At 40.6% G+C, this 22,993-nt stretch overlaps 3 protein-coding genes across 6 annotated transcripts in view; all 3 read left to right on the forward strand.

The window, feature by feature from the left end:
• nbr1a (NBR1 autophagy cargo receptor a) overlaps nucleotides 1-6,156 on the forward strand; it is an 18,625-nt gene extending 12,469 nt beyond the window's left edge. For all 4 annotated transcript variants that reach the window (XM_085760604.1, XM_085760606.1, XM_085760607.1 and 1 more), the window contains 6 exons: nucleotides 1-103; nucleotides 898-1,460; nucleotides 1,984-2,069; nucleotides 3,207-3,294; nucleotides 3,470-3,569; nucleotides 4,817-6,156. The exon at nucleotides 1-103 is cut by the window's left edge and continues 43 nt beyond it. In XM_085760604.1, coding sequence (XP_085616730.1) covers nucleotides 1-103; nucleotides 898-1,460; nucleotides 1,984-2,069; nucleotides 3,207-3,294; nucleotides 3,470-3,569; nucleotides 4,817-5,005 — 1,129 coding nt within the window. In that variant the 3' untranslated portion in view covers nucleotides 5,006-6,156. The remainder of the gene's footprint in view (nucleotides 104-897; nucleotides 1,461-1,983; nucleotides 2,070-3,206; nucleotides 3,295-3,469; nucleotides 3,570-4,816) is intronic.
• A 6,545-nt stretch (nucleotides 6,157-12,701) lies between these two features.
• On the forward strand, nucleotides 12,702-18,107 carry tmem106a (transmembrane protein 106A). Its single transcript, XM_085761589.1, has 7 exons — nucleotides 12,702-12,924; nucleotides 13,159-13,222; nucleotides 14,253-14,406; nucleotides 15,280-15,420; nucleotides 15,506-15,549; nucleotides 15,645-15,698; nucleotides 17,571-18,107. Exons 1-7 carry the CDS (start codon nucleotides 12,765-12,767, stop codon nucleotides 17,680-17,682), a joined length of 729 nt encoding a protein of 242 aa, XP_085617715.1. The 5' UTR covers nucleotides 12,702-12,764; the 3' UTR covers nucleotides 17,683-18,107.
• Nucleotides 18,108-19,148: 1,041 nt separating this feature from the next.
• Nucleotides 19,149-21,651, forward strand: arl4d (ADP-ribosylation factor-like 4D). Its single transcript, XM_085761429.1, has 2 exons — nucleotides 19,149-19,262; nucleotides 20,175-21,651. Exon 2 carries the CDS (start codon nucleotides 20,300-20,302, stop codon nucleotides 20,903-20,905), a length of 606 nt encoding a protein of 201 aa, XP_085617555.1. The 5' UTR covers nucleotides 19,149-19,262; nucleotides 20,175-20,299; the 3' UTR covers nucleotides 20,906-21,651.
• Nucleotides 21,652-22,993: the final 1,342 nt, after the last annotated feature.

The raw sequence follows: 22,993 nt of genomic DNA on the forward strand, positions 1-22,993 counted from the left end.
ACCTCACGACAACACGGACGAGGAAGTCGTGGTTCTGGACGACGTGCAGAACCTGAAGGAGGAGAAAGAGGAAGGTGGAGGAAGAGGAGACGACTGGGACGAGGTGAGAATGAAAAGTCCAGCTTTGGACTTGTTGAATCCGCATAAGTATTTTATCATTTCGGCGTCTCGTCCAGATGGATACAGCGTTTCCCCCCAGCGCTTTCGTCCACTTATAATGTTTAGAGTTTGAGGACAGCGGGGACTTCTCTCTGTTTTTTGTGTTTATGTGTGGTACGATATTACCATAAAAATCAAATCAAATCTGTCCATATCGTTATCGGTTTTTCTGCCGATAATGAAAACCCGATACCGTTATGCTTGGATTTTGTAGTGAATTAAGTAGCGGCGGACTGTCGCTACTTAAAGGAGACATATTCTGCCCCCTTTCCACAAATTAAAATAGTTCCCAGGTGTCTTAAAGACATGTCTGTGACATGCTTCGGTCAAAATACCCCAAGGATCAAACATCACAGCTCTTTTCGTCCTCTCAAAACAGCCCTGTTCAGAACGGCTGGTTTCAGTGCCTGTCCCTTTAAATGCAAATGAGCCACTACTTGCTCCGCCCCTTCTACCGGTACCTGTACTCACAGGTAGGGGTGGTATTATGCAAATTCAAAAACTAATGACATCATTGCCAGACAACTGAGGGAACAGCTGGTAAAACCACATGGATTTCAACCTCAGGAGCCTGAAAATTACAACTTTTTCTGTTAATTCTCACATTTTATATAGTATGTTAAATTTGTTGTTAAAGAGCCTTTAAAAAGTGCTAGTTCTATAATATGTCTCCTTTAAGACTGAAATCCAGGCTGGACGCTCAGATGCTCGGAGCTTTAATCTTGTCTCCGTCTCCAGGTCAGCAGCCAGACCTCGTCCGTCTCCTCCTGCGACGACTACATCATCGTGCTGCCGGACTGCTTCGACACCAGCCGTCCTCTGGGGGAGTCCATGTACAGCTCGGCCATGTCCCAGCCCGACACCTCCACCGCTGCTGTGACCTCCACCCACCCAGACTCCCACCAGGAGGAGGAGGAGGAGGAGGAGGAGGAGGAGGAGGAGGACGATGAAGACGACTCCACCTCTGAGCCGCTCAGAGAGAGACAGGAGAGGAGCGAGGAGACGCTCTCCGCCGCCGCTGCTGCTGCTGAGGATGACGACTGCTCCTCCTCGTCCCCGGTGGACGCCTGGCTCCCTGCTGCTGCTCCTCCTGCTCCTCCTGCTCCTCCTGCTCCTCCTGCTCCTCCTGCTCCTCCTGCTCCTCCTGCTCCTCCTCACATCCACAGCAGTGTGAACCAGATGCTGTGCGCCTCCCAGACTCTGGACGCCGTGACGCTCACCCCTGAGGTGGTGCCGCCGCCGCCGCCGCCGGCGCTGCCCGAGCCGCTGCTGCTGTCCCCCCCCGCCCTCTACTCCCCCAGGTCAGACACCACAAAGCAAACACCTACACTGTAGATATGTTGTGTTTTTGTAATCCCTGTTTCTAGCTTGTTGTGTTTTTACTCCAAGTCTTTTTTATTAATGAAGCGAGAGTGTATAAGGTACATAAATGTAGAAGCACAGGTGAAAAGAAATAATACAAACATTGATTTATCTTGCATACAACCACTTACTTACAGATATCACAAAATTGCATATAAAAAATAAAAGTAAAACAAAACAAATGAATTAAATCGTAATACAGTAGTGCATGGTGAAACGTCTTCCTAGACAAATAACCAAGTCCGGTTGCTTTTCGATTTAACTTCTTTTGAGACAGTAGTGCATAATGGATTTTCCATGTAGCATAAAACTTTTGAGCACATCCTCTTGTAGAATAATAAGTTTTCTCTAAACCAAACGGTGTGTAGTCACTGATTTTTTGGTTTTAAATAAAACTCCCAAAGTTTTCTGAGTCGTTGCTGCAGCTTTTAAATCTAATTCAGGCTGTTTCCTGTGTTTCAGGTCCGAGGCGCTGTACCTGGCCGAGGACCCCAGTCCTCCGGCCTGTGACCCCTACGAGCCGCATCAACCACGGGTCCACCTGAACGGTGAGTTACATTAATCATTAAAAAGGAAAAGACCAGTTATGTCCTATTTCACAATAAAAAAAAGGAAAAGACCAGATTTAACGCAGCTGATTCCCATCTGTAGTCCATAAAACATAAAATACACACAATGTTTTGTACATTCCCCCACTCATCACATAACATACACCACCTATATATATGTTTTATAAAAACAACTACTAATTACATGTGCAAAAGCATCACAATTGCATTGAAGACAAGTATAGTAATTAAAATGTATATGAAAGTTAAAATATGACATAAACTATACAAAGTGCCTGTGTAATATGCATCATGCATCTAAACTTCAGTCCAATCCAGTCCATTTTATTTATAAAGCACAATTTTGAATAAACACCAAGGTTTCCAAAGTGCTGCACAGTAAAATAAAAACCATAAAACATACTAAAAAAGCAAAATACTAAAGATAAAAGACAAAATAAAACGACTGTCCACCCAGAGCAGATAAAACATCTTGCACATTAAATCAACAGCCAAAAGAAAGAGGTTCAAACTTCAACAAACAACATCAATTAACACAAAAACAAACACACAAAAGGAGCAAACCGAAGGATAAGACACGTAAAAACAAGTACAGGACTAGAATCACATTAGTTCAGGTTCAGGTAACGTTGTTGTCCCCGTAGGTAAACTTGTTCTGCAGTAAGAAACGTGTAAAGCCTCAGACAGACAACAGAAGACAGCAAAACTAAAACAGTTAAAACAATTCAGGATATTTAAATAAATAATATTTTTATTGTCAACACACAACCGGTACACGTCGCAAAACATCATCAGTGAAGTGTTGATCAGAGTGAGGAAACACATTTCACTCTTTTGTTTTTGAGACAGGAAGTCAGGAAGCGCCAGGCTCTCAGGAATTGTTGCTTCAGCACAGGCCTCTAATATGATGTGTGTGTGTGTGTGTGTGTGTGTGTGTGTGTGTGTGTGTGTGTGTGTGTGTGTGTGTGTGTGTGTGTGTGTGTGTGTGTGTGTGTGTGTGTGTGTGTGTGTGTGTGTGTGTGTGTGTGTGTGTGTGTGTGTGTGTGTGTGTGTGTGTGTGTGTCTGTGTGTGTGTCTGTGTGTGTCTGTGTGTTGTTTTCCTCGTCTGTTCTGCAGTGTCATCTGGTCTGTCCAGATCAGCAGGCTCAGCATCCAGTGCCTTTGAGACGTACAACCCCAGACCGAGCACCGCGCTGCAGCCAAGGTGAAACATGACGGAGAGTTAAAACCACACACACACACACACATGATCATATGTCTGTTATGACTGCCTGTGCCTTTGTGTGACAGTGTGACGACGCACTGGAACACAGTGTACCCTGTAAATGTGTTACACAACCACATACATAACCACATCCCTGTCTGTGTCTGTGCTGCAGGGGCCAGGGAGGCATCACCGAGGGTCTGGTCAAAGGAGCTCTGTCTGTGGCGGCGTCCGCCTACAAGGCTCTGTTCACCGGACCAAACTGCTCCATACAGGTTTGTCACCGTCGCACAAGCACATCTATACATTTAAACTACAGGCAACATGCACAGGGGGAAAAAAAAAAAATCATCTCCACTGCAAAAATAAGGGTTGTACTTCCTCATATTTCCTGTTTATCAGCATCTTAACAGAACTGAATTTGCACCTTTTTGCAAAAATGCATCAACATTTTGGCTTCAAACAGTGTTTTTTCTAAAAACAAGGAAAGTGAGAGATGGTTCCTGTGGAGACAAACCCACAAACTCTGACCAAACTCTTCACTTCCCCTCCGCTCTCATTGTGCATTTGCACTCACTAACCTCGTTGACTTTAACAGCTCAAGTTAAAATAGGTTTAGGTTTTGCATTCATTTCATTTTATTTCATTTATTAGTTTATTTGTATTTAGTGATGTCCAATATTGGAAATTTGCCGATATCCGATATGCTGATGTCGTCCAGCACCTTCATTTTCGATTTCCACTAATAAGCGATACCGATATGCAGGCTTTTTGCAGTGGTTCATTTGCATTTAAAGGGACAGGCACTGAAACCAGCCGTTCTGAACAGGGCTGTTCTGAGAGGATGAAAAGAGCTGTGATGTTTGATCCTTGGGGTATTTTGACCAAAGCATGTCACAGACATGTCTTTAAGACACCTGGGAACTATTTTAATTTGTGGAAAAGGGGCAGAACCTGTCTCCTTTAAGTAGCGACAGTCCGCCGCTACTTAATTCACTAAGAAATCCAAGCATAATGGTATTGAGTTTTCATTATCGGCAGAAAAAACGATTTTTATGCGAATATCGGGCCGATATTATCGGACATCCCTATTTGTAATGGGACTCTGCATATTCATGAACATACAAAAACTTGTAAATATGTCAGATTTCGCTCTGTAGTCGCATGGTCCACAAATACAGTCACGATAATCAAACATCAATTACAATACAAATACATCACATGATGGTTCCATCAGTAGAACAAAATAATAAGTGAAAAAAAAAATAACGTGCATTTATCAGACAGTTTATGTTGTAAAGTGCTATTAGAGATTCACTAAAGAACAAAGTAGTGAATTCTTAAGTGCATTGTCAGGAAGTATCCGTCATAAAGTGTCCTTAATGTTCACAGACCTGGTTTTTAGCTGTTTCTAAATACTCACTTGTCCAGTTCAGGCATCAAACCATCATACCTCACTCTCTCCTCCTCTCCTCTTCTCCTCTCCTCCCTCTCTCCTCCTCTCCTCCCTCTCTCCCTCCAGAGAGGCATCGACCCGGCGGCCCGGCAGGACCCCTCCATGATGGCCATGCTGCTGGAGATGGGCTTCAGAGACCAGCGGCTCAACCAGCAGCTGCTGAGGAAGCACGGCTACAGCCTGCTGCACACCGTCAACGAGCTGGTGCAGATGGCCGAGGACCGGCAGAGGGAGGGGGGCGACGCGCCGCGCTGAGGGGGGAGGAGGAGGAGGAGGAGGAGGGAGGAAGGCTGTGAGGAAAACTGCTGTCATGTTGATTTGACTTTAAAATGAAAAAGAAAAACAACCTAAATGTAAAGAGAAGATCTAGATTCTGTTCTCACTCTTCGTAGAGTTTATTTTTGAGTTTATGTCCAGAAGAGACAAAGAAAAGTTATTTATGATTCATGCAACTGGTGATTTCTCTAAAGGTGGATCCTTTTATTTGGACCAACAGGACAAAAATGTCTCAAATTATTATGATTATGATTATATATATATACATATACATATAAAAACATGGAACAAAAATGAAATAGGAGCATTTATTTCTTGACCGCTGTCGATTAGAATGAAGCGAACATTCATGAACGGCTTCTCCTGCCTTTGCCTTTAATTTAGCTTCAACATTTATATATATATACAAACACACACACACACACACACACACAAACACATATATATCTATATATATATATGACACACCTGTAAATGGTTCTGGATAGCGGTTAAACCTTCGCCATGCCTTGTTCACCTGAGGCCGTAGAGCTTTACTGTGTCGGTCAGACCGAGCGTAGGTGAACGTGTGTGTTCGGCTCTTCTCCTTATCTTCTTCTTCATCGTCGTCGTGTTGGTGTGTAGCTGCTTCCTCTGCGCTCTGTGTGTGTGTGTGTGTGTGTGTGTGTGTGTGTGTGTGTGTGTGTGTGTGTGTGTGTGTGTGTGTGTGTGTGTGTCGGGTGCCGGTGGATGTGGATGTGCAGTGGTGGGAACAAACAAACACAAAACAAACACATAAATTTGCGACCTTTTCTCTCTCTCTCTCTCTCGATTCTCGTAGTGAAATCTGCCTAAACAATGCAATCTCTCTCTCTCTCTGTCTGTCTCTCTTTCTCTCTCTGTCTCTCTCTTTCTGTATATCAGAGTACTGTTATTTTAGACGTTGACATGTGGAATGTAATACGGAAGTCGCTCCGGGACGGATTTTCGGATTCGTTTCAGACTTCCGAGATGTTTTCTACTTCTACTACTGCTTTTTAGGAGACACCTGCATGACAGGTAGAGGCTTTAGAGACGAGTCGTGTTCTTGTGTTTTAGCACAGTCACAGTGGAGTTAAAATAAAACAAAACAAAACAAAACAAAAAAAAAATCAGCTTAGCGTCATCGTTGAACACCTTTGCCTGCATTTTTTTTTCTTCACTTTCACGTGTCGTCATCCAACCGGGCGGCATTATTATTATTATTATTATTATTATTATCAGAGCAACAACGAGGAGGGGAAACAGTCTGATAGAATAAAATCATAATATCATGAGAAATAAGTTGTAATTTAGAAGATAAAATCATAATTTTCAAAAAAAAGAAAGAATATAATTTAATTCTAAAAAAGGAAAAAGGTTATGGGTGAAGTTGTAAGTACAAAAAGGAAAAGAAACACGAGAGACAAGAAAAAATGAAAATCTTAAGAGAGAGAAAAGTTATTTTTGATCATATATTCATAATTATATAAGAATAAATAAATAATTAATTATATTTTTGGTGTAATTTTAGGTTATATGTTATTGGACAAACAATATTTGTCCTTCCACCTGTTGTATTCTTTATATTTCTATAAATATTTACATTTTTCCCTTATAAAATCAACCTTCTTCTTGAATTCTTTTACTTGAAATATCGTCACGTATTTCTTGTAAATCTGCGTCTTTACTCTGGTGATATTGTGACTTTATTCTTGACCTTCCAGACGTATTTATTTCCCCGTCCGTCCGTGTGGCTCTGACTCTTCCTGAAACTGAAACCCTGACACGTCTCCAACCTACAACACATTCCTTCATCTCTTAGTGGAACCAAGTCGTTTTTTCTCTCGTTAAACTGCCTTCGTTAAAAAAAAAGGAGTTTTTAGTTTACTGAAATATACTTATGTTGATTTGACACTTGTATCTGTAGTGTGTGTGCGCGTGTGTGTGTAGATTTAAGTTAATGTTAGGCTGAATTGTTTGTATGTGTGTGTGTGTGTGTGGTTGAGGACTCTTGAACCATGTTTTCTTCTGTTGGTGAGTTTCCATGACGATCTGAGGACTCATGCTCCACAGATTCACTCTGAATATCTACTATCTACTCTGCTTGTCAAACGATTCTTCTGCCACAGAGTGTAAACATTAAAAACCTTCTACTGTCGATCCGCCAATAAACGATTTGCACATCTGCCTCCTCCTCTCTCCCTCCTCTGTTCATCACAAGTACATACAGTATACAGTATAATATACATAATATGTGGGTCAGCAGAATATATATATGCACACGCTACATGTTTCACACACATACATGCAGGGTGTCATGTTCTGGGCTAACGACACAGTACAGAGGTTAATGTGAGCGCCACGTACTCAGACTGTCTGCCGTGTCAATTATTAGCATCTCTGACATAAGTGGCTGCAAGAAAACCATGTAATATAAGACATATAATGTGTTTATAATAATAATAATAATGATCCTACATTCAGGAGTGAACTAAACTGTAAATAGAGGAAGATCAATATTCAGTTTTACTACTTTATAACTACACTCTATTGAGCATTAGGTAAGCATTAATAGATATCTAACTTATCATACCATACATACATTTAGACGTTGTTCATAGATATTTTATTATAGATGAGCTTATTAAATCAGAGTGAAATATCTATTACTGTAGAAAAAAAGCTTTATAAACATTGATTTCAGTTTTTAATTAGCTGAATATATATGGTGAATGAGTTTTGCAGGCCTCCACCGGCTGTAGCCGACCTCTCTGTTCATATTAGGTTACATTAATACACTGTGATGTCTGTGCAACACTGCCCATTCAAAAAAAAAGTCACTACTTGGATTTAACCATTTACTAACTAAGCTAATAGGTCAGAGCCTCCTATTGCATAATTACTGCATGGATGATAATGTTTCACCTGGCAACAACTTATTTAACCCTAACTGATGCAGTCTCAGTTCTTAAACAACCATGTTGGAAGACGCATCCTTTGGTCGTGGAAAAGATGTTAATCTGTTTCAGAAGGGTCAAATTATTGGCATCAAGTAAATAAAACATCTAAGGAGATTGCTGAGAGTAAAATGGGGTTAGGAACTGTCCAACGCATTATTAAAAACTGAAAGGAGAGTGGCCACAGAGTCCAGACCTGAACCCCATTGAGAATCTTTGAAAGATGATTGCAACTCTGGATGGAAATAAATTGGAGAAGCTTATTGAAACGATGTCACAGCAAATGCATGCTGTAATATAATATAACACTTTTTTTTTGGACGGGCAGCGTATAATGATGGATGTACACTGGCATATTTACACAAACATAATATGTCTGAGGAAACTGTTAATTAGAGCTGTCAGAGGTCTTTATATATATGATCTAAGAGATAAAGGATAAGTGCATTGACACTGTGACTTAGTTGAATGTATATAGGTCACAGAGGAATCATGTCGTGCACAATATCGCCTCATTTCTGTCAGTCATGGTCTACTACTTCACCCCGGACACAGTGGACATGGAGGTCACGATGAAGTTTGCATGTTACACGTGAAGGTGTGGCTGCGTCTGAATCAAATTTAAGTATAAGGAAGTGGTGAAAAAGTGCAGGAAGAGGTGTCGTCATACAAGCTCAAGTTGATTCATATTGATATTGATTTTTTTTATATGCATTGAAGAAATGATATTAAATATTAATTAGAGAGCTTTTAAAGCATGGCTAACTGTTTCCCTCTGCAATATCACCTCATTTCTGTCAGTCCAGCTCCAGACAGCTGTATATTCACTGTATGGAGTTACAACCTCTTGTTTAGTCGTGTCTGTGTTTATAGGGATGTGTTGGATTTCTGCTGGTTCACTGAACACAGAGAGAGGAAACATCTCTGTCCCCTGAGGCCTGCAGCTTTCTCACTGGAGTTCATGCTCAGTTACAACCCAGAGTAACATATCTATAACCTGCAGGTGTTTTAAAAAATAATATTTCACCATATTTTTGTATTAGTTTGCAGTACCTGCTGAGTCCAGCAGTGGGCCCTGAACCACCAGTCCACTCTGCTCCACTGCTCTGCATCATGTTTACTTTTATATCAGTGTTTATGGAGCTGTGGATTTGCAGGACTCTGGAGTGTAAAAAAGGAAACACGTGATGGACAGACGGAGGCTGTTGCCAAAACAAAGTCAAAACACTTCAGTTTAACAGAGTTTTACGACAGGATGATCGTGACCAAATGAAATCATGACAACGGTATAAAAAGTTCAAGCTCACATGCAACACATCAATGGAAAGAAATGACCTAAAGAACCTCATTTTTCATTTCATTTCATTTATTTGTTTATTTGTAACGGGACTCTGCATATTCATGAACATACAATATGTAAATATGCCAGATTTAGCTCTAAAGCTAATTTCCATCTGCCGTCCCACAGTATTTAAAATGGTTTATAATAATAAATGATTGTGCATTACATATAAATACAATATCTGTCTGTCTGTATGAATACATGAGTAATGGTGTGTTTTTTTTATTGTGTTGTGAGATATTTTCAATATTATTTATTTTTGTTTCATGTATTTTTATTGCACTTAAGTCTTTACTCAGCTGCTTTATTGTGTGTAAAGTGTTTGGAAATGAGAGGTCACCTGCACAAAGCACTGAGGTGAGAGGTGGAGGTCAAACACAAAGTTTCCCTTCACTTAGGGTGACGATATTTTTGATTTGATGGCCCCCAAGAGCAATAAACTTTCTGTGTAACTTCTGTCGATCCGTTGAGAAATCCTGTGTATTTACAAAAATACTTAATTGTTGTGGTTGCACTTTAAGTTGTTGTTTCACATTGGTGTTGCGGTTTGTTTAAAACCAAAAAGATATTATGACATGTTTACAGCAAATGCATTGGCTATTGGTTTATTTTGTTACTTTTAGTAGACCCATGACATTTAGTACTGGGCCTATATCACTTTATTGAATATTAGGGAAGACTGGGGACAGTTGCAACAAGGGACGGTTGCAACAAGCCTTATTTCTCCAATCAGAAACATGCTAGAGTGATGACACTCACACTGCACATTCACAGTTAGACCCTCAACCCACCAATAATAGAAAAGACATATTCAGCATCTGCTCCTGCTTGTACTGAGACAAAGTTGTTTTAAGGGTATGAAAGTAGCTTTTTTCATGAGCTGTATTTTTGTCATACTGTCCAGACCTTTTGTATGAATTAATCCAAACCTACCTAGTTTGAATCACTGTTTTGTTGACTATCAAATGACATGGTCAGCATGTGTCAGTGTCATTGTGTCTAGCTAGTACATGATGTTTTGTCATGGCTGACAGGGTGGGGACGGTTGCAACAACTACCATTTGAATATGGAAGCACTATGCAAATGCAAATGTATAAAATGAACAGAACAGCCAATTATATTAAACCATTTCAAAATAATTCTCCAGATAACTTCCTATAATGAAATATGCAATTTGTAGTTGTATCTTATTCTATGGGACAGACATAGCCACATATATTTTCCTTTGAAAATTTGAGAAAAGTAAATTTATTTGATGTCATACAGTGAATAAATCATCCAAAAGTAGAGTATATGTTTATAAAAGTTTCTTGTATTGCAAATAGTTCCATTCTTCTTGTCTCACACTGAGCTATTGAGTTTCATATAACTGTTAACCTCTGCACATTGACTCAAGGCCTATGTTCCACGCAAAACAAAACTCCAACTGTTGCATAACGTTGCAACCGTCCCCACGTTTGGGGTCAGTTGCAACGTCTGGATTCTTCCATTCAAATGAATATTGTGATTGATGTGTCATATGTAACCATCTTTAAATGGTATGACTGATTAGCTGACAAATGTATGTTTAATCTATAAAAGTTTGGTGAGCCTAGTCCAAATAGTCTCTGAGTAACTGATAAAAATGTAAAAAGTGTTGCAACTGTCCCCAGTCTCCCCTAAGTGTAAATCAACCCCAGGCTGCACTTTTGGCTGAATTTGATATCAGAAAATAAGAAAATTGGCTTTAATGTGAGTGGATTGGTGAGTTTAAGTTATGTACCTGAGCCTGTGTTGTGTTGTGTTGCTGGATGAAGGAGTGACAGTCAGAGTGAAGCAGCTCATGTGATCTGACTTCACTGAGCTGCAGCCACGAAAAGGAGGAAGTGTTTCTCCTCCTCCTCCTCCTCCTCCTCCCCCCGGGTTTCACTCTTCACTCTCGCTCAACAGTCCGATCTGTCTCCGTCTCAACAATGAACCGCTCGGACTCGAACCTGTGATCATCCTTCCTGTGAGCAGCACCAGCACCGGATCAGACCTAGACCTGGACCTGGACTCTGAGGTGGTGTTGGAGGTACAGTAGCTACCGGTAAGTGCGCAGCAGCAGCAGCAGCAGCAGGAAACTCTCCGATCCGATCTGGAGTCGGTTGCTGAACTAATTTGCGTGACTGACGACTTGTCATGCACATTTCCCGCGTGTAATAGTGTGACAGGGCAGAAGTCAATGTCACGAACAAACAAACAAACAAGCTTCAGTCTGACAGAGAAGATTCACACACTTGAGTCTCAGAGCAGCGGATTCATAATGTGTGTTTATTAGTTTAACCTGCAGGATCAGGATCTGTTTTGTGTGTCAGTGTTTAATAAATAAATACAAAGTTAGTATAAAATCTAATGTGACCTGTTTTAAAGAAGAAACCTGAAACTTAAAAGTGAGTATGTGCAGCCTACTGTACTTTATTATATTCTAGTCTGTTGCAATTCCAGAATAATAGTAATCAAACATTAACATGTTGAAGGTTTGTTTACATCTGCAGGTCTCTCCAGGAAATATTCTTATTTTCAAAGCTGTTCCTTCTTCAGGAGGAAGTTCAAACTGCAGCAGAGCCACTTCTGACAGTTATAGGTTGTATTTATATCAGTGACTGTAAATTATAATAATTTAATTCACGTTTAATGAGGCTCACGAGGAAAAGCTGCCTGCACCTCTGTGTGTTTGTGCAGCTCAAACACAACAAATCAGTTTAGTTTCCTCCATGGACTGAGTCTGGATGCATCTGTTCATGACTTCTTTTTTTTTCTTTTCTTTTTCTTACTGTATAATGTCTGTTTTTACAGAAACTCAAGCTCATGTCTTCAAAAATGTTGTGTCATCATAGCAGCCATTGTGAAAGCTGGATGACTCAGGGCTTCACCGTCCAGTGAAATCCAATAATATCTAATTATTGCATCAGAACAGGAAACATCCAGTTAAAAAAAAGAAAGAAATGCATGTCTGTATTTAATCCAACAGGAAACCAGATGACAGGTGATGTTTGAAAGACATAGAAGCCAAAAATCCAGATTATATGAAACAAAAGTCACTGTATTCATGTTTTGTTTCTCACATTTCAGTTTCCAGAAGCTGCTCAGATTATTTTAGATTGAGAAAACTCGATCCTCCTCTGAGGAGTTGATCCTGAAGGTGTTTCCAGGAGTTAATAAGCTGCAATAACTGAAAAGTGATGAGTGTTTCTGTCACTCCCTCCCACGCTGCTGCTGACTCGGCTCACATCACGTCAAAAAGCAGCTTTTTATTGGTCATTTAGAGGTTTGTGAGGGAGTCTGCTGGTATCAAAGGTGACTGTACGGACAGAGAGGAGTTAGTGTGGACGACGACGTGCCGGTCCTGTAAAGCTCTGTGGTCTCTGCTTCTTCTTCTCATTCAGACTGCGGTTTCTGCTCTTTTCATGACATTTCATGGGTGACGACGGCAGCAGCTCAGAGGACGGTGATCTGACGGAGGAGAGGATGGAGAGGGTGAAAACGCTGAAGCACTTTCCTCCTTACGGCTCCATGAACGGAAACTCAACAGGAGACACTTGTCCCACATGTCGAGGGACCGGACGGATCCCCAGAGGTCGGTGGATGAAAAACTCTGAATATTAATCCAGTCTTCATCATCACTGATTCAACTTTGCTCAATTTTTTTTCCATCTTCCTCATCCACTGTAGGCTACAGCTGTTTCATTTTACATGCAACAATAAAAGGAAGCGAGTCAAAGTGAAAAACACAAATGTGCAGCTGAGGCCGTTCAGACGCTTTCACATCAGCTTTGTGGTGCTATTTCCTTCTGTCTTTATATGTCGGCAGGTCATGAAGATCAGCTGGTGGCTGTGATCCCGTGTAATGATGTGAGGCTGAAACCCAGACGCACGTAAGGAATATGTGTGTGTCTGTGTGTGTGTGTGCAGTGAAGTACCTACTTTAGGGCTCATGAACAAAATTTCGGAAATATTTCAGTTTTGATTACCCCACTACTTTGATTAGACAACTTTAGCTCATAGTTAATTGACTTAATATGTAAAATATATGATACTGTATGTGTTTAAAATATAACACAGAGCTGCAGATTAAAGCCAAGTCAACTGGATATGAAATAGTTCAAATCAGTGCGACCGTGACGCAAAAACAACAATAACATATTAATTATCTAACAATATAACACATGCACAATGCAACACTTAGTTCAAGATGATTCTTATGCTGCAGTTTTACAACCTTAACTTAAGTAAAGTATAAAGGCCTTTATAGTTTTAACATGCGAGTGAGCAGCAGGTTCCCATCATACTTTATGCTCAGTAGTGTAGTATTTGAATATAATGACATATTTTACCTTAAATTTATCTTTTATTCCAACTTATTTTGTCTGATATGTTCTTGCACAATGTTATTTATTTAAAGGTCCCATATTTTTCCATTTATTATAAAGCAGTTCTGTATTAATAGTGTGAAAGTATATAAGTATCAAATCCACAACCTTTTTTTTTTTGACACTTTGACCCATGACATGGCACTTTTTGAACGGATTTGACTCTTTTTTAACTGTCGCTATTTCAGACCCCTGAATCTCCCTGCGGGGATAAATAAAAGAGTCAATCAATCAATCGATCAATGACTTGTAGTCAGAAACTACACCTTTAAATGAGCCGTCAGGTTTTATGTAACCTTGTGATGTCACAATGAAGCCCCGCCCACCTGGACCTCTCAGATCTCTGAGTGTTTTACCTGAAATCTGCTCTATTGTTACTCCATCACTCTGAAACCAGTCAACCAATCAGAAGAGAGACCCAGAGCCTCCTCCTCTCTTCTGATTGGCTGACACCGACCTGTTGTTATACTTGACCTCCAGAGAGAAGCTGAGAGAGGAGATGGAAACCCACCTTCTTGTTGTTGTTGTCTTCCAGGAAGCTGTACGTGTGCGTCTCCATGGTGGTGTGTGTGTTGATCTGCTGTCTCGTCCTCTTCTTCCTCTTCCCCCGGAGCGTCACCATCACACCCGTGTCCGTGCTGTCAGTCATGGTCTACTTCACCCCGGACACGGTGGACATGGAGGTCACGGTGAGTGAGATGTAGTTACTTAGCATGTGACTTACTGTACATGTGAAGGTGTGGCTGCGTCCGAATCAAAACAGAACCACTTTAGTAAGGAAGTGGTGAAGAAGTGCAGGAAGAGGCGCCGTCATACAGAAACTACAAGCTCAAGTTGATTCATATTGATATTGATTTTTTTATATGCATTGAAGAAATGATATAAAATATTCATTAGTGAGCTTTTAGAGTTGCTGCTTTGATCAGAGCCTGCATGGCTAACTGTTTCCCTCTGCTTCCAGTCTTTATGCTAAGCTAAGCTAACTATGTTCTCACTGTATATAGCCTACAAGAGTGGTATTGGTCATCAATAAACATATTAGCTTTAGCATGAGCATCATTTAAAACACAAGTGAGTCACATAATATCAAACAAAATGGATACAACATATAACAATAATCAAGGAATAAAGTTTCAAAGCAATAACAGTGCAGTAATACTAAACTTGAACTCTTTTATATTCTTTATGTTGTTTTGTTTGTTAGCAGCAATTTAAATGAAGCAAGTCTAAAGATAATTCAACAAAGGGCATTCTGTATATGTACAGTATGATTCCACATACTATATACAACATAGAGTACATACAGTATGTTGTAAGATGTGCTTTCTACTTCTGGACTTGACCCCACTGAGTCACTGTGTCTTTATTGGTTGTGTCAACACACCAACCACAAGGATCCGTGTGTATTGCCCTCACATGACGGGCTGTAGTTAGCTGCTGGAGTTATTTATGCGCCGGTCAAAGTTCCCTGGGGTTTTTTCTTTTTTTTTGTTTGGTAATGACACGAAGGGAGGGTGTGCTGGTTTTCACCTGACCTGCTGCTCTCTCTCTCTGTCCTCTAGAATCTCCTCAACATCACCAACAACAACTTCGTCCCGGTTCAGATCGTGGAGTTTGACGTGCAGAGTCTGGTCACTGATATCGTTGTGGGCAAGACCAAGATATCGAACATGACCGCCATTCAGTCCCGATCACAGAAATCAGTGAGCTCTACATCTCAGAATATAATACTGATAATTTTCATGTTGTGTAGAATCATTCTTACACCCTTGTCTTTAACTTTTGCAGTACACCATTAAAGTGGACCTGCCTATAGCTGATAAAGGCTTAAAGTAAGTTTGAAACCAGGAAGCAAAAGCGCTACATCTATTATTATTTAATCACATGTATGAACTCTGCACACATCAACTGTTTTTATCTCTTTCAGCGATTACTGCAAGTCGACCTCTATCAAGATTCACACGTTATTTCTGCAGTTGCAGTAAGTGTCAATGAGGAGAGGAAAGACGCTTTGACATATCTCAAACTGACAGGACAGGGCTGTGAAACCACAACCGCAAAGTATTTTATCTTCAACAACAAGTCTTATCCACCAAATACGGATCTTAAAGTGATACGCCAACATTTTTTTTTCGTGTCTTGCCTCACTCCCGAGTCGATGACAAGCAGATAGACACCATCCTTTCGACTGTGCGTGCAGTAACAAGGGAGATAGAGCCGTATCGCCCGTAATTAGCTTAGCTCAAACACTGGAAGTGTATGGGTAGTGTTAGCCTGCCTCCTACCCGAGCCAAAATCAGCAGTCAGAAGCTGATTTCATTTTAGCTCTAAACTCTGTAAATATATCACTTTATCGACACTTCAAACATTTTTAGGCGAGAAAGTAGCCGTGTGCAGTGTGTCGTTACTTTGTCTAAATACCAGCTGTTTACAATTTTGTTCGGACGAACTCGACGCTACTCAAGCTAGCCGTTGTGACCAACACACTTCGTATTACTTTCACAAAATAAAACACCCATTGCCCTTTACATACAGAAGTGCTTTTACTTTGAAATAGGAAGCTAACCTACCCTCGATGTAGCTAGCTTGAACCAAAATAAACCGTCTTAGCTTGAACCCTCCGTTTTGACCGATCTCGTCCCGTTACCGGCATTTGACCGCTCAAGATGCCTTACCGGAGAGTTTTGCCAGCTCTGAGACGAAGATCGGTCCGTTTAGAGTTGCTGAAGAGTTTCTCTGATGACTTTAGGTGGAGGCAGGCTAACACTACCTATACACTTCCAGAGTTTGAGCTAAGCTAATTACGGGCGATACGGCTCTATCTCCCTTGTTACTGCACGCACAGTCGAAAGGATGGTGTCTATCTGCTTGTCATGGACTCGGGAGTGAGGCAAGACACGTAAAAAAAAATGTTGGCGTATCCCTTTAAGGTGGACTGGGCTGATTGGGGGACAGCCACTGCACTTGGTTTTTATATTTATGTTCACTGAAGTGGCTTTTGTGGAGGTGAAACTGTCAGTATTTGCTGAGGTTTCCTCCTGTTTGCTTTTACCACAACAAAAGTGAAGCTTCAACAAACAGAGGATCATTCACCCAGATACTGCAAACTAGTCAAATTACAGTGTTTCCTGTTTTCATGCTGCAAACCACACTGTCTATTTTAGATATGCACTGTAACACTGGTGGTGACATTGTGTTTCTTGCTAAACTGGAAGTTAAAACTGCTGCATTACCTTTACTCGGCCACTTGTGGGCAGCAGAACAAGCTGTATGCTAAATATTGACATACCAGTGTTATATATTTATAAAGTTGACTGATTGATTGATTGATTGATTTATAGAGGTTATTTCATGCAAAAATATAATATACCATGAATCAAACCTACAGATAAATGATAAACTAAGCACATACATGTATTACACAGGCAAGTTAGAAAGTATCATGGTTCAGTAGAAAGTGTGTAGATTATGCAGAGACATATAAACAAAACCAACCAGTTCTTGGTTTAGGAAATAGAGACTGTAAGAGGAGACGTTTTGATGAATGCACATTACCATATTTTCATCATATTATCTCTTTTAGCTCAGTTTTGGTCTCTACCAACTCTTTAAGTTTCACTAGCTGCTAAATGCTCCATTGTGTTCACCAGTTAACTGTCAGTCATTGACTTTGTCTGTCTGCTGTTGGGTTTAGTACATGTTATTTGATGTCAGGTGGGAGTTAGATCGCTGAGAGTTGAGTTTCTGGTTCATAAAAATCAAAACAAAGACCTAAAAGATGCTAAGATTTTACACAGATATAAAATAATATTGATTATTGCAGCTTTAAAGTATTTGACCTTCTTCCTGACAGAATGACGCTGAACATCTCCTATCTGTCCCACACGGAGCAGCTGTCGTACAACACCTTCGAGTACATTGACTGTGGCACCAACTCAACGATCCCACATCCTGTGAGTCGATGAAACCAAACAGAAAAACAACAGAAAACAACATAACTTCATGAGGATTCAGGCTGCGTCGCACTTTTTATACTGGATGTGAATGTGTTAGTCAGTCACTACAGAGCTGTAATTTAAAAATATACTGTATATAGATCCTTCAAATACTCTGTGTTTTTTTTTTTTTAACTTGTGTTGTGTTGAAGAATCTGGCTGTAAATCTGTATTACAGACAGTTTAGTCTCATTAAATTATATGAGACTGATGCAAACGTGTTTAAACTGTATTTTCCTGTAAAGACAAAGACATTTTGTGAAAGAAATATTACAACAGGTTTGTAAACAGCTTAATTTTTTTGGGCCGGATGCCACACATTGTGTAAACAGGATGTTGATCTCTGATAATTTTGTCTTTTGTCATTTGCACTTTATTAAACTGTGGCGTTTGAAGTTCTGTAAGACTTTTATTTTCTCAGCTGGTGAAACTGAATTAATTCACAACAAGGATTTATTGTCAGAGCAGAGGAGCCTTTTTCCACTAAATATAGATATATAACTATTTACTTTCATTTATGATAACCTCATATATCTGGATGTGTCACAATGTCTTTATACCTTAACATCTGTAATTTATCACTGAGTTTCTGGTCATACATGTTTTATTATATTTGTTTGTTGTCTCAAGATATTCATGACTTAAGAGGTATAGAATTGATGTGTTAACAGATAGGTGTAGTTAGTTTGTTTTAAGGTTAATATAAAAGATGCACATGCCTTAAAGATTGAGATATAAGTCCTTAGGTAAATGAAATACTTACATTATCCATTTATTTTTACATTGTTTTATTTTTCATCCTCCACAACTGACGACAGAATCTGTTTTGAATTCCAATCAAAGAGTTTTATTACATTTGCGTTTACTAATTAGACTAATTATTGATGTTTATTTAGTGTAATTAGCTGAAAACGACTTAAATGTTACTATATTTATCCTCTGATTGAACCGTCATCTCTGATATGAGTCAACACAAATAAAAACAGGCAGCATGTTCATGTTTGACCTCCAGGTGGCGCCAGTGCTTCGTTAGGTAACAGTGAGTTCAGTTCACATCACTGAACTGTCCAGCGCTGAGGTGGAAACACTGTGCTGCTGTGAGGTTTTGAGGTTTGGGAAATAAACAGCAGCACACTGTGATATAAATATCCTGCAGTTGATCACAGAGGGAACAGAAGCTGCAGCTTTTTGATCCTACATTCACATTTTATATATATTTTTTTTTGATATTTTGATATTTTATCTGAAATAAATAACCTCAAATTAACCTGCTGCTCATTAAAAACCATTAAGATGCTATTTTAAATCTCACTTCAGTCAGTGTTATCTGGGGGTTGACCTGCAGGGGGCGTGGTTGAGCCGGTCCAGGTGGCCGTGACGTCACCCAGCCTTTAGGTGCCGTGCAGTGAAGTCGCTTCAGATCTCAGATCGGCTCAGAGCTGCTGGAGGAGCGGATGTGAGCACCGGGACTAGGACTACCGACCGTCGACCGATTGGACTATGGACGCGTTTATTTCTTGTGGATGATGCTGTGACGGCGCCTGCAGAAGGTATGGATGTGTTTTTATTAATTCATGTTTGCATTCTGGGATGCTGTGTGTAAACTGCAGGCTCGTTTATATTAACGCATTAGTAGCGTTTAATCTCCAACCTTTTAAAGTTAATCTAACAGGCGCTGTTGGTGGGGAATCATGAAGTTATTTCACCGATTTGCTCAAATTAAACATAATTAAAACATTTAATCTAAACTAGATGTGCAGCAGGAGGAGGAAGAGGAGGTGGAAAAACTAAAGGTGGATTATTCCCAGTAGAATAATCTCAAATACACTGAAGTGAAGTGATAAAAACCGAAGCATGATGTCAGCACATTTTACCTCCATAAACAGTGATAGTGCATGTTGTGTTCAGGGTCACAACAAGTAAATAACAACATCCCAGTGGCTGTTTTTGTGTCCGGCGGGGCAGCTGTTTGATGGGTATCAGGATGTCAACAACAAGCGGATTAGTGCTGCAGCAGCTAGTCCTCATAGACAGTTGGCAGAGTGAACCAGAGAGAATACATATCATCCATGCACAGCATTGAAATCAATCTCCTCCTGCCATCATGCAAGAAAAAGAAAAGCCCTTCAGGTTTTAGCAGCAGTAAGAGGATTAACCCTCAGCAAATAAGAATCTAGATAACCTCAGACACCTAATTAACTGTTGTGCACTGAAAAAACCTCCGCCGTGGTGGTTGTTGTTGTTTTAGACGATTTAAGAAAGAGAATGTGAAGTTTGCACAGACAGTGAAGGTGTCACGAGTCGACGGGGTGAAATTGCATCAAGTGTTTGTAGATGAGTCTCCGCTGATAAACATCTCACCGTCTCTGCTGTGAGATAGCAGCTAAACACACATTCCTTAAGCACCCATTGTCTTCTCATTAAATGTTAACTCTGAGTGTGTGTGTGTGTGTTTTGATAAGGTCTCCACACCATCTGATCCCATCTGCCTCTGACGACAGGGAGCACATGCCAATCTCCTGCAGAAAAGGATTAAACCAGGAATCTGTCACCTCACCTCAGCTGAAGTAGGTGTGAGTCTTGGATCATGGGGAACCAGCTGACCGACATCGCTCCCAACACGCCGTTCCTGCCAAACTTCCAGTCGCTGCACGTGGTCGTCATCGGCCTGGACTCGGCCGGGAAGACCTCGCTGCTCTACCGGCTGAAGCTGAAGGAGTTTGTGAAGACCATCCCCACCAAGGGCTTCAACACGGAGAAGATCAAGGTGGCGGTGGGGACGTCCCGGGCCATCAACTTCCAGGTGTGGGACGTGGGCGGGCAGGAGAAGCTGCGTCCGCTGTGGAAGTCCTACACGCGGCGGACGGACGGGATGGTGTTCGTGGTGGACTCCACCGAGCTGGAGCGCATGGAGGAGGCCAAGGTGGAGCTCCACAAGATCACCCGCACCTCGGAGAACCAGGGCGTCCCCGTGCTCATCCTGGCCAACAAGCAGGACGTGGAGTCGGCGCTGTCCGTGGGCGAGGTGGAGAAGCTGCTGTCCGTGCACGAACTGAGCACGTACACGCTGCATCACGTGCAGAGCTGCAGCGCCGTCAACGGCCAGGGGCTGCAGCCGGGCCTGGAGAAACTGTACGAGATGATCCTGAAGAGGAAGAAGATGGTGAAGCACAACAGGAACAGGAAGAGATGAACTCTTTGGCGAGGAGCGCTCGTGTGTGTGGACGCTACCTTAAGAGATTTATCCACTGTTGAGACACTTCCAAGCTTAATGGCCCCCTTTTTTTTTTTAATGGGGGAGCGATCGGTGCCAACAAAACAACAATTACCCACTGGCCTGAGGGTCGGGAGAAATGGATTTGCTCATAATAACTGAAGCAGTATTGACATATTCGTTGTTCCGCTGCCCTTTGAAAGCTTAAGATACAGATTTAAAGGAAACCTTATCAGTTAGTCTTCACTAAGTGCTTTTCTACACTTGTTTTAAAGATTTCTAACAAGACATTTGCCCGTACGTGTAGGACTAATATAAGAAAACGAACACATTAACATCCATGTGGCAGGTGTTTGGTGAAGAAAAATGTAGAGTTAAGATTTTAAAAATGTCTTTATATTCTTTCACAAGCTTGCACAAGATTATATCCAACATGAATATCTGTTTGTTTGTCTGTTTTTTTTTTTGTTCCACGATGTATGGATCCTCCCCAGAATATTTATTATTCCACGTTTCTTGTGTTTGTGCCGGACTGAGGGACTTTTCCAGAGCAACCGGATGATACTATATTATATTTCATTTTGCCATGGAACAATAAACCCCAAGTGCATTCCCTTCATGGCCACACACAGGTTAAGTTTCATTTACTACAACGATAGTGTTTATACAAAATTGTACATTTTTTGTAACACTGAAGACTTAATAAATCGAAGCACTGTACAGAACATCCCTTTGTTATCTGTGAGTGAATGAGCGTCTCTATGGGTTAGGAAATGGGTCAAATATTCTTGTTGAATGGATTATAAATAAGTTAAAGCTGATTTATTCAATATTTATTTTATATTGCCAAAGAATCGTAAAACAGGGGTTTAGTTATCTGATTCTGCAGCTCTGTGGTGTATTTTAGCATTTTAATCTAATTATTCTGGTTTTCTGGCTCATGATTTCACTGTTTTGGTTCATTTTTATGGTCATATTGTTGACTAAATTAATGACTAATTTATGAACATAATGAAACATTTGCAGTTTAAAACAGATGTTTTCTTGAGGAGGTGGAGGAGAACAAAAAAGGAGCTAAAAGAGAGAGCGATATCAGACAGTGTGTAAAGAAGCAAATGTTTCCAAACATATTAATACATTTTCTTCATTGTGGTTTCATAAAAAACCTTAATGTAGCTTTGAATATATTTGAATTTGTATAATCTGAAATAGAAAATCCATTGGATTGGATTGGATCCATCCTGAGTTGTGACCTTTCACCTCATTTAGAGCTGAATCAGCAAAACGAGGCTGTTAAAGGAGGAGGAGGAGCAGTGGGGGAGGTGGGGTCCACTCTTCCTCCTCCTCCCACCCTCTCCCAAAAACCAACAACAATCCATTTAGTTTGATTCCCGTCCTTCCAGTGTGCCAGCTGCTGACAGTGAAATGACATCAGTTAGTGGCGCGGTGGTTCAGAGGTTAGTCAGTTTGGACTGAAACCACCTGAGGCCGTTTCACTTCACTGTACCTCAGATATACTCAATATTTAAAAAAAAAACACACAGGCGCTGCTTTACTGTAGGTGGAAACATAAAGGTTGTTGTTTCGTGACAATTTCATCAAAGGAAGTGCTTTGAAATCATAATTTTTCAAAGAAATAATATCTAGACTAGTGCAAGAACAATTCCTGGTGATTTAAATGCAAACAAACACAGCGTGATCTCCCGCTCTCCTGCTGGTAACGAAGCAGGATGCAGGAATAATAAAATAAAACACCTTTTTAGAGGAAACATGAAAGAGGAATATGGTGATTTTTTTTTTAAACAGAAACACCCGCTTGTGTGAGGAGGAACACCAGATTTTCTGATGTGTCATGTTACATTTTATAATTATTGCGGAATAATTTCATAACCGGCAGAAACCGTTGCTTCTAGCCTATTCATGTCAGTTCTGTAACCGTTCTCCATAACCACCGTTTAATCCTCTTGCTTTTCCACAAACCTCTTAAGTTGCGGCTCAAATACGATATTATGCAACAAATACAAGGTCCGGTCTCCAGGTCAAACATTATTGACCTGCATACCAACC

The sequence above is a fragment of the Trachurus japonicus genome, chromosome 19, assembly GCF_045865225.1.
Source record: "Trachurus japonicus isolate A0001 chromosome 19, Traja_1.0".
In the NCBI taxonomy this organism is placed as follows: domain Eukaryota; kingdom Metazoa; phylum Chordata; class Actinopteri; order Carangiformes; family Carangidae; genus Trachurus; species Trachurus japonicus.